Source organism: Peromyscus californicus, unplaced genomic scaffold, assembly GCF_007827085.1.
Source record: "Peromyscus californicus insignis strain IS unplaced genomic scaffold, ASM782708v3 Scaffold_8__1_contigs__length_139910024, whole genome shotgun sequence".
In the NCBI taxonomy this organism is placed as follows: Eukaryota; Metazoa; Chordata; class Mammalia; order Rodentia; family Cricetidae; genus Peromyscus; species Peromyscus californicus.
The window spans coordinates 130432281-130444391 of NW_026294606.1; the positions used below are offsets into that span (position 1 = coordinate 130432281).

Here is a 12111-nt window from a genome sequence, read left to right on the forward strand (position 1 = left end):
ATTATAAACATTTCATGTCAGTGATTCACACAATCCTTACAACAAGCCCTGTGAGGGAGACAGTACTGGAATCCACATCTCACAGGCAGGAAACTGAGCTTAGGACTGGTGACGAAGCCCATTTGGTAGCTGGCCTAGCATTCTCAAAGCTCTGGGTAGACTTCTCAGTAGCTAGATGGTGTATGACTATAGTCCTAGAACTTGGCAGATAGAGGAAGACCAACCAGAAGTTCAAGGTCATCCAGTCTCAGAGCACTCAACCATTTGGCAAGGCCATAGAAGAGCCAGGATTTAGGCTCAGGAATAATTTTAAATTAAATATTCTCTTTCTTTATTGTAGTGAACTGATACTTGTATGATTTACATTTTCCACTAATTTTTGACGAATGGATGGAATTTCAAGAGATACTCCAAGATGGCTCATGTTAGAGACCTTTGGCGATGTCTCCCCTAGGGTCTTTAGCACAGGCACTTACAAGAACTTAGTTTCCTAAGCAAACTCCCTGCTCTTCTCTTTGATGTCTCCCTTCATTCTTAGGGTGCAAGCAAGAGAAAGAGTCACTTGAATTTATTCTGTACATAGTATTCAGTATATTCTATAAAAAGAATAGTATCAATATGGGAGTGGTTAGGAGGCAATCAAAGGGGGAAGTGATGTAAGTGTATTGAAACTTCAATAAAGTGAAAATTATTTTTAAGCATATAGAAATCAATAATAAAAATTCCAGATACAAATTATAGCCAAGTGACATTTACAAAGTTCTGTCTTGATTTTAATGCTACACCCCTAATATTGTTAGTAAAAAGTTGTATTTACTTCTCCCAGGAGGCTTCAACCAAACAAACTGTTGGGTGTGTCCTCTAATGGGATCTCCCCTTGAGTATACACTAGATAGGCTGTCAAAGGGATGTAAGCCAGAATTTAGGCATCAGGTAAGAATCCATGTCTTAGTCACTGATATTTTACGTTTATATAAAGAGTAAGTCCGCACCACTGCCACTGGCAGATTAGAGATCTGTGGACTAAAGCAACTAAATAAGCAAACTAAACAAAATATTAAGGGATATGTGAAGAAATTAACTTTAAAGCAAGGAGCAATGGAAAAGATATTACAATGCTTTTCTCTAGCACAAGGCAGGGCTTGGGACCTTACTGCATTTATTAATTTACCCAGAACCACCCACCTCAGAAAAGAAATCTTTACAATTTTCATTAGCATACATTAGAGAGGGAGAGCAAGCAGCCTGACCCCAGTGACTTGAGTGGTCACAGGACAAGGACTTGAGCTCAAGTCCTCCTGCTACCTCAGCGCTCCCTGATAAGAATACTCAGGGTTGGGTAGAAAAGATGCTTTCAGAAGCATCAGAGAGCAGGGAAACTTCTACTCAACTCCGGAAAGATGAGTTGAAATTTGGGAGAAAGTACAAATACTTTTCTAATACCAGGCCTGTCTGTAAATGGAGAGAGCATCAAGTATGAGTACCTCATCACTAGCGGGGTCCAAGAAGAGCATCAAATGCCAGTTTGAAGGTCCCTTCCCATCCTCAAAATAACTGAATGCTCACACGCTAAGAAAGATAATGCACATGTTCTGGGGAGTCCTTGGTGGACAATATCCAGACTTCCTCCTGCAGCAGCTGTGGAAATTTAGGAAATCAAGCTGCTGCTCGAATATTTGCTCATCCATAAAACAGGAAAAATATCATTATTTATCCCGTTAGAAAATGAAATAACACAAAAGATGAAAACGTTTCCTCTGTGGAGATCTATGTAGGTGTCAGAGCTGCAGCAAAAACCTCCTGTAAAGTTCCCGCAAACAGGTCAAAGGTCAGCAAGGGAGGGGGAAGGGGAGGCTCCTGGGAGTGCACCATGGAGTCAGTGCTTTGGGATATAGCTCTTCCAAGCAGAGCCTCTGGTTCATCCTGCTGTGGGGCTGCCGCTGACTCATACACACTCCTGCACGCTCACTTCCTGTGATAAGGACACAGCATCTTGATGTACTGCTTTTGGGCACTAGTACCGTGATTTTTACTTTTGTTGCCAAAATAACAACGAAGTACATGCAGTCCCTGTCATCTATATCTCCGCAGATGTGTTCCACAATATTCAATACTATTCTCCTTTAAAATTAAGCAGAGATGTGCTACTCTCCACAAAAGTGGGTGTTTCAGATGACAGTTCATTTATATTAACATTTTTTAACACAGAAAACATTTTAGACATATATAACACTAAGTTTTGTGGGACCAGCAGGTAGTTCTGTCATAACCATAATTTATGCTCCAGTAAGAAAGCTGACTTAAAGGCTAAAAGAACAGAGAGCCTAGGGAGATGGCTCAGTGGATAAAGCTCTTATTATACAAGTGTGGGGACCGGAGTTCAGATCCCCAGAACCCACATGAAAGTCAGACAGGCATGGCAGGATGTGTTAGGATGAGCTGAAAGAGTCTGTGATAAGGGAGGAAAAGGATGAGGGTACTGAGGTCTACATTGAAATAAGTGTAAATCTTCACCCGGAATTTAGCTTCTCGAGGAGACTGCAGTCTATTGCTCGCCACTGTCCTGCGATTTACTTCTCTTGCTCCTGGACAGACACTGGGTGAGGAACAAGACCGGGAGGAAAGGGTTGTGTCGGCTCACAGTTGAGGGGCTCTGTCCACCACAGCACAGAAGGCAGGCAGCAGGAGACGAGACAGCTGTTTACCAAGCATTCCCTTAGGAAGCAGAGTGGACAGGCAATGAGTCTGGCTATGAAGATTCAAGATCCTCCCCTAGTGGCCCCTGTCCTCCAGCAGGGCTCCACCTCCGAACGTTTACACAGCAATCCAAAACAGCTCCACGGACTGGGAAGCAGACGTTCAAACACACGAGTCTAGGGGGTGCATTTCACATTCCAACAGTAACACACAGATAATCTGATGCTTAGACAATCATATTCACCGATTTACATGGAATCTACCTAGAAATAAATTCTTGGTACTAGTCTTACATAAAGCAATTAAAAGATATATACAAGGAACCCATCATCAAAATAAATTTCCAACTGAAATTCATTCACTGAAGCTATGCTTTGCTTCTGGCATGCAAAATTGAACTTGATGATGGAACATCAAGAAATTAAGACTCCCCAAACTGTTCAAACAGTGGAGAAGCTGCCAGAGAAATAAGTAAGGATTTAGTAAGGCTGTGAGCTTCCTACAAGGTATAAACTAGAAAGTGAACAAATTAAAGAATCAACATAGTTCTACTCTTCTGTGGATAGCCAGCAGCCACAGCATCTCAATCAAGCTAATGCCAAACAGAAATGGTGTCGCAGGAATTCAACAAGTTGGTGCATAAAAAGGATCAAACACAGTGCTTGCACGGAGTATTGCTTAACAGATCATTCATTAAACACGCTCTCAGTATCAACTGCAAAATAGTTACCGCTGTTATGTTCTGAAGAACCCATCACTGTCCTTAGTACGTACAAAACCTTAGCATTTGCTAACTGAATATGTGCTGAATGCAAGTTTACTGTGAGGAAAACGAACAGCAAGGCCCAGGGAAGTTGGAAACACTCCTCTCTCTCTCCCTCTGAGGATTTTCTAGTAGAAAAGTTTAACCGTTTTTAGTGCGTCACGTGGCTGTTTGGTTTGCCAAAGTGTGGTACAAACAATGGGATTGTTCTCTTGATTGCTAGCCCACTCAGTAACAGATCTTTGAATTTTCCACTCTGTTACTAAATAATACAAAATAGTACAGCTCTCCTAAGTTCTTCTTGGATGGCCTCAGAGGTTTGAGACAGGCTAGAAGAGCATATGAATGCCAGGTACTTGGGTGGCAAACCATGCCCAGTTGCTTCAGGTGGCCACATTTCTGAAGCTGATTGGAACAATTTTCATTGTTTCCCTCAGTAGTTTGAACTTGGTTCCCACTCTGGCACGATAGCGAAACATACCCAAGTTCCACACAGCATACTGATACTCATTTACTTGTTCCCTATTGTAAAACGAGGTGCTGTGAGGAAATCTGAAAAATACAAACCAGTGAAGAAATGGCCCTGTATCCAAGTCCTTGCTATCACTCAGCCACCAAGCATACATGGCAGGTGACATTTCATACTGGATGCCAGCTGTCTCTTGCTGAGTTGTTGAAATGAACAACTCTCCAGTCAGAAGAGTGTAAGTTTAGATCAATTCTTTCTTATTTAAGAACATGATAATCTTGGAAAACATGCTAAATTCTTTCCACTGCTGTTTGATTTATAGGATGGGTTAAATAGCATTGTTGGTTAGTTTGATAAAGATCAAATGAGCTACATCCAATAGACTCTCAGAGCAGAGCACACGATGTCCTGTTGGTGGTTTGTTTTCTTCTAACTTCAGTTACTAGTGTAGGAATCCTCAATATCTGCACAATTAAAATCATAATCAGTCATCTGATAGTGTGGAAGTCAGGAGAGTACAGCGGGAAACGGCACAACCCCACAGAGAACAGAATTAACATACGACAGAAGTGGGGGAGGGGCGCACATATGAACCAACAAAACCAAGTCAATTAACGAAAAATGATAGAGGTCACTACTAAATGAGGACACCAAGTCCATTTGGGAAGCTGGAACACTCAGAACTGGTGACACGTGGGTAGGAACCAGGTTATATATTGGAGGCCTTTCTCCAAATATATGTAAACAAATGTTATCCTACAATTTTAAAAGATACACACATGAAATTTGAGTCTAAATCTACAAATTATATGCACGTTTCTTTCTCCTTTAAGTTTTCTGTAAGAAAAAAAAAATATCCAATGCACTTGATGTCCAATTTCAAGTGTGTGAGAGGAGCCACACTGAACACAGGCTCCTCTTCTAGGGGACTAGATGGAGGATTGGAATTTGAGTTTCTTGTTAGCTCCCGAAGGGCCAGAACCCACAGTCTGAACCTTCAGGTTTGGGGAACGTGAAACAAATGGGCCATAAAAACACCAGTGCCTGGAGGGACGTCTACCAACATGCCCTCATTTCTATGGATGCGTTCATTCTACGGTTTAAAAACAACAGCTGGAGCATAGAAAGGATAACAGTCATGGATAACCACATGAAGATAAAAAGCAAAGGAAAACAAAAATGTTCCTTAACCCTGACTTACTGTATTCCAATGCAGAACCCCACAGACAGTGCATCAGAAGAAGATAAATTACATCAAAAACCAAACCAAACCAATTACAGGTCGTGTGCCGGAAATGCACAGGCTAAGGTAAGCTTATAATCTGCCTGCATCAAGGGAAAGAATGCCATGATTTGTTGCAGTTAGTATTTTTCATACAGTCAAAATCAAATGACTATGAATTAGAGACATTTAGATCAAAATAGGAAAATTATTTCTATTTCATGTAATTCTAGAGATTTTATACTGTTTTTTTTTCCTCCTCAGTATTTTAAACTGGACCCTCCTTACACACTTTCTAAGGCAGTCTGTGTGTTCACTAATTTTTATCTCACTGAAGAGTTCTTAATTCTATCCTTTAAGAAAGAAAGCAGGAGGATCCAGGCAAGTCTGAGGGCCACCTGGTCTACACAGCAAGTCCCTTGGGCCAGCCAAGGCTATCCAGTTAAAACCTGTCTTCAAAATACAAAGCTGGTTTCTGTTTCAGCCCCTAAGTGCTGCATCAGTGTACAGCATGTTGCAGGTGCAAATGAGAGAGAGTCAATAAGATGAGGAATAAATGTTCCTTAATTGTTCGTGGGCAAGCCAGGCATAGTACTGCCCAGTCTGCAATCCCTGTTTGAAAGGCTGAGGCAGGCAAACTGAGAATTTAAGGCCAGAGCAGGCAAGACCCTATCTTAAAAAAGAGAAATAAATAAATAAGCATGCACACAGGCTGATAATTTTAAGTGAGTTCAGTGTTTGATATCTTCAGCCACCGATCCAGGGTCTTGGGGGTAGCCTCAGCTTCAAGCACCATGCTAGGCTGATAGATTCCAGAGTGATAGCTAGTTTTTGTAGCTGGCCCATTCATAACCCAAACCAAAAACCACAGCAAAATTTATTGAGGAAAACATTACAACCCTAGAAAGAGTTTTATGTCTTCCCAGATAAAATATACTACCATACCATGTTTATAGAAACTCTCTGACAGAAGCTAGAAAGATTAGGGTTGCCTTTCAGAACTCGAATTCTGCTACCTATAGAGTATTTATTAGCATAATTGTATAATATAACATAATAGTTTGGAATAAAAATGCAGACACATGAAGATCAGGGAAATTAAGTAAGAAAAACACATGAATACAGATTCTATCAAGAGACACAGAATACTTAAGGAAATACATCAGATGAAAACTAATTGCTTAAATTTAATGAAATAAATTGTGGCTCCAAGTGGTTCTTTGGAAAGAGAAAGTACAACAAATTTAGGACATTAGACCCTGGAAATAACCTCATCAGAACAAGAGCTTTGTGAGATTAATGAACAACTGTATATACAATTCTGTATCCATTCATGTGACATAATTGCAGAGTGGTGTTCTTTACATACATTATGTCATAAAATTTGTTATACACTAGAAATAATAAACTATTTTCAAATTTACTGCCAGTTTAAAAAAAAAACCTCATTCTGTATCCTTCCTAGTATAAATATGCCACTTTGTAAGGCTGTTCATCTGATATCAAAATAAATTAGGCTCAGAATTAGCTAGGACCCATTGATTCACTTAAATGTCTCATTGTCTTAAAATTAATACAGTAGTGACAACATGGAAAATGTCAGCTCCCTTTTCCTATCATAAAGCTACCACTTTGCACCAAGCATAAAAACTTACCCATCGATATAGTGGCATTTTTATTAGAGAAAGTTATTTCATAGCATGATCATAGTTTGTACTTGTTTTATTCCAAAGACTGTTACCACCTTACTGCTGGCACAACTGTTTTGCTAACACAGACTAATAATTCCGCCTCTGGAAGTGATCCTGATGAGTTGCTGTTCTGCACTGTGTTTGGAAGCAGTTGCCTATGAGAACGGGGCTCCTTCAGTGTGGCAGCCAGCCACACCCTGGCTATTAACTCTGCAAACAAAGAGACTCACCTCAGGCTCAGTGACAGCAGCTGCTCCTTGGACCTCAGCAGCTCTCCAACTTTAAAACTGGCCCAGCCCAGGAAGCTCCTCTGAAAATGAGGGAGAATGTTTTCATCAACTCCTGCGAGTTTCTCTATGTTTTTGTTCTCACACCAATTACACAGAATTAGCTTTGAAAAGAACAAAATACTGAATCAATTAGCCCCCAAATATTTTACTGACAGAAATACCATGCTGAAATATCAACTTGGTTAAAGACAGACATTGACGGCATGGGAAATAACAAGAAGTAAAAGCCAGCAGTCAGGACTTCCCACTAACTATAGTTTCCTCCCCCCAAGAAAACCAGGGTCAAAGAAGATGCTAAACTTTCAACAGTCACCAAGATATCCACTTACTAGAATGCCACAAATCACTGGCAACAGCAACTCTGTTGAAGATAATGAGAAAATTTGCCTCTGGGAGCTATTTTTACATGGGGCTCTGCGTGAGTTATAAATAGAAAGACAATATTTCTCCCCATCACAGAAGCATTTCGAAGCATTTGCTTCCTTTGTTGGTTTTTACTAGCCTGGGACAATTTCATCCCAAACACACAAATAAATCATACTTCTATTATATTTTCTCAAATTAGTTTTTAAACATCTCACAACTGGGTGTCATGTTTACCAGTAAACATTAGCTGTCTACTCTTTTCAACTCAATGTAAAGAATAAAACTGTAAATTGTTCTTTCCTGGTCTCAGGATTGCAGTCTATTGATGGTTCTGGTTACTTCTGGTTTGAATGTGACAACATTATGGCATAAACACCATAGAGAGAATTTCTTCTCACCTTCCTCGAGGGTAATGACTGAACATAGAAGTGTCAAGCCCATGGAGTCACCTACGTCACTGCTGATGGGCAGCATGTGATGCCCATAAGAGGCCAACAGCACTTCTTCCAAACTTCCTCTGGCACAGCTCTGCTGCCAGACTATGCTTGATGAGAAACTGGGGTAAAGAGCCTGAGACAGTGGAATATTTTCAGAAGAAAATAGAAAATCACTCCATACATCAAAAAGGGCAGTGTGTGTATATATATGTATATGTATATGTATACTGAGTTATTGCTGAAAGAAAAAAAATCTGGTCAGAATTTTGTATTAATATGTATGTATATTACCTGTGTATGTTTTTGTGCTTTGGGGTGAGCAAGGAAGGCAAGATGAGGAATCAGATTCACTGGAATTAGAGTTACAAACAATTGTGACCTGCCACATGGGTGTTGGGAACCAAAACCAGGTCCTTTGCAAGAGCAGCAAGTGTTAACTGCTGAGCCGTCTCGCCAGCTCCAGGTTGTAGCCAAAAAAAACCTTTTTTTTTCTTTTCTTTTTTTTTTTTTGTCTGTACCAGCAAAAGCTATATCCACCATGCACCATGCTGCAAGGCTTGGAGATGCCACTGTATACAGTGGCAGGAATCAACCATGCTGCATTCAAGCCCATAGACCGTGAACTGGCACACTGTAGCTCAAGTCCACACACCAAGGCATCTGTGTCCCTTGGCGTCTCTATATCTCGACCGGTATGAGATGAAGTAGAAAGCTGGCTTTGGCTCTGTTACTGTGTGTTTAGAATCCCTTTTTAAACTCTTTTAGGCCTTATGGAGATTCGAGAGTCCCATGTGGAAAACTTCCAGCTACACCAGGTCAAAATTTTTGAACCTCTTTTCAAAACTCTACCTTAGAAGAACAGGCTCAAAAGGGTTTAACGACAGACATCTGAAAACACAACATGGTTTTGAAATTGTATACAACCACCATTAATAGTAGCCCAGATCAGAAAACTTGAAGATCAAAATGCTATGGTATGCACCCAGTCACCAAGGACTGGAAATTCTGAGCTCATAGTGTTAGATGGAAAAATACTGGGTCAAACCAGAGGATGTAAGGAGCAATGGCATAAGTCCAAATGGAAGCTGAAAACCAACCCCAGGGGCTTATCAACAGAATACAGAATCCGAATGACTGGTGAACAGGCAGAGGGTGGGGCATGCACCAAGCCCACCGAGGCACTTAAACTCCCTCCTCAGAGAGCCTCTGGAGCAGACACCGACAGAAGGTACTCTCTCTCCTCCTCTCTGTGGGTTTCTAGTCATTGTTTCTTCTCAGTTTGTATTGAACACCACCTGATATGTCTAAAATGGCTTATCTTGAACCCCTGGAAATAATTAAGATTTCAAGTTCTACAAGGATGATTATTTTCTGTTGTCCTTTGCTGAATACATACTAGACGTGGGAACAAAATGTTAACTGGCAATGAATGAGAGACTGATGGAGCCCAGTTTTCAAGTAAGTGGCTCACTCATTTATTTTTGAGATAAGATCTTGATCAATAACCTAGAAATCACAACATAGTACACGGTAGCCTTGAACATACAATTATCCTTTTGTCTTGAGCTCCTAAGAGCTGGAATTACAGGCATGTACCACCATACCCAAGTCAACCAAGTTCTTTTAATACATGGGGAAGACATATCTTGCACTTATTTATAAATCACTGTAACTCACAAAAATGAGAATGAGAATCATAGTGTACAGATAATATAGCAGAATACCATTCCAGCAATTTGCAATTTAAATCTTTGTAAATGTATATTTTGCTTTTTTAAAAAATAATATGTATGTGTGTTTGGGGATGGGTGTATTAATGTGCATTCGGGCCTCCCTGGAAAGCTGCATTCCTGTGAAGTCGGAGTTACAGTTGTGAGCTGCCAAGTGGATGCTGGAAATCAAAGCCAGGTCCTCTGAAAGAGGAGCAGGTGCTCTTAACCCCCGAGCCATCTCTCTAGACCACACTATAAACTTAAAAAAAACATATCCGGTTCACCTTCTCTTTCATTGATAATTAGGAGTTTTAACTTAAATTCCTATATCCCATTTTATTCATTATTTACCTTCCAATAAAATTCTCAACAGCTTGTGAATTTCATGAATTCCCTGACTTTCTAAGCTTGTTTGATGCACCCTTGAAAATCGTGTAGGTCTGGAGGAGTGTAGAATAAAAGAACACATACATAATACCATGGTGGCCTTTAAGCCATAAAGCAGCAATTGCCCCAGACTTGAATTCTGCCACTAGAGACAGGTGGAATGGCTAATCTTAGGTATGAGCTATGGCCACATCATAAGGCACAGCTGCAAGCAAGGTTGGTGACCACAACAAGGACTGTCCTGTCTTCTGCACCAGGAGCCCTTCCAGCAGCAGAGCTGCAACTGGTCAGTCTCAGAGACAGCCCGGGACTGGAAACAGAGGGGCGTGTGTCGTGCATTACGCTCTACAGTGAGCATACACAGTGTGCCACGGTCGATGACGTGAAGCAAGCACTCCCGTCCGAACTGCCAGCCCAGGCTTGATCTCAGGCTTGATCCCACACTTCAGAGTCTTCCAAAATAAGACACATTAAAAAAGCAGTGCTGGTAAAGGCCTGAGAGCACGCCTGCCAAATGAGATGAGAAGTCACTTACTTAGAAAAGTTTATTTTATTCAGTACCTAATTTTATCTAGGGACTTGATGTTGGATGAAATGAACTATCGGAAGGCCCAATTTTGTTAAATTGTCTTTATTTACTCACATTCTAATTAAAATATAATTTTGTCACTCCCCCCAGATCCCTCCACATCCCTTCCCTCTAAGCCCTTCCATGCTGTACCACTCTCAAACTGATAGCTCATTTTTCCTTATCGTTGTCCGTATGTATGTATGTATGTATGTATGTATGTATCTACATGCACATGCACATAAACATACAACTACCCATGGAGAGGGGAAAAACAATACACAATGCTAATGTAAAACCATAGTGATATAGAATTATATTTGTCCTTATATATGTGTGTATATATATACATATGTATATGTATATATATGCTCTGTTATAACACTGTAACACCAAATAAGAATATACGTAAACAAATAAATTTCACAAGGTCCGTAACTTTGTTCAACTTGTGTATGAAATTGTGTAGATCTGAGTGACTCTAGAATAAAAACATGCCGTGATATTATGGCAGTCTCTTTAGCCATCAAGTAGCAATTGCCATATATATTCATGCATTTATTATTATGTATTTGTGTATTATATATAATATATAAGCAAATTCATAAATACAGTTTTATGTGTAAATATAATTGTGTGTGCTGAGTTTATTTTTATTGTTTGTATGCATATAGTTTCAGGGCTGACCACTTTGTAATGGATTCTCCAATCGGGGTGCTCATCTCTGGAAAAGGCTAATTCTCCCTCTTTCAGTAGTCATCAGCTGTCTATAAACTGTCTGTCCAGGGGTGGGGGTCTGTGAGATCTCCCCCTTTCACTATAGCAAGCCTGCTGATCTGTGTCATTGTTCAGGTCTACTTCTGGAACACTTCTAAGACAGGCAGTCACACAGCAGACTTCCTGGTCCTCTGGCTCTTACAGTCTTTCTGCCCCTCTTCCATAATGTTCCCTAAGGTTCCATTTTTAAAATAGGATATTATTGTTTTACAGTGTAACACCAAACAGGAGAATTGCCTATACATTTACATTCCTGTATGTTTCTGTTGTCGTTATCTGTGTTCCTTTTACCTCATTATAAGCCAACATAGGATCTGCCTGACCCCCAGCCCCCAGATATAAAAAGACTGTCCACCTATGTGAACACTCACTGGACACATTGAAAGAGAATAAATTAGGGAAAAATCAGTTTTCTTTCTTTCTGAGCTCTGAATAGTCACAGAGAGGGGACAAGCAGCACACAATGTTCATGTAAAACAATAACGATATAGAGCATTATTTCAAGCATAAAGTAATCCAGACAGAACACTAGCAGCTATGTGAGGAGAGCGGACCATGCATCATGGACACTGACCCACGGGTCTGCTGCCTTAGAGGTGTCTCCTGACCACCCAATGGAAAAGATAGAGTATTTGAAGAAGGAGGGGAGGAAGAAGATGGTGAAGAGGAAGAAGGGGGATGAAGAGTGGGAGGACTGGGGGAGAAGGAGAGGAGGAAGGGGAGAGAGTAAAG

At 40.5% G+C, this 12111-nt stretch overlaps 1 protein-coding gene across 10 annotated transcripts in view; it reads right to left on the minus strand.

Annotated features, from left to right (window-relative positions):
- Inpp4b (inositol polyphosphate-4-phosphatase type II B) overlaps positions 1-12111 on the minus strand; it is a 789997-nt gene that overhangs the window by 295289 nt on the left and 482597 nt on the right. For 9 of the 10 annotated variants that reach the window (XM_052726853.1, XM_052726856.1, XM_052726854.1 and 6 more), the window contains one exon: positions 7073-7152. The exons of the other annotated variant lie outside the window; for it this stretch is intronic. In XM_052726853.1, the coding sequence (XP_052582813.1) occupies positions 7073-7152 (80 nt within the window). The remainder of the gene's footprint in view (positions 1-7072; positions 7153-12111) is intronic. 10 annotated transcript variants of the gene reach the window in all.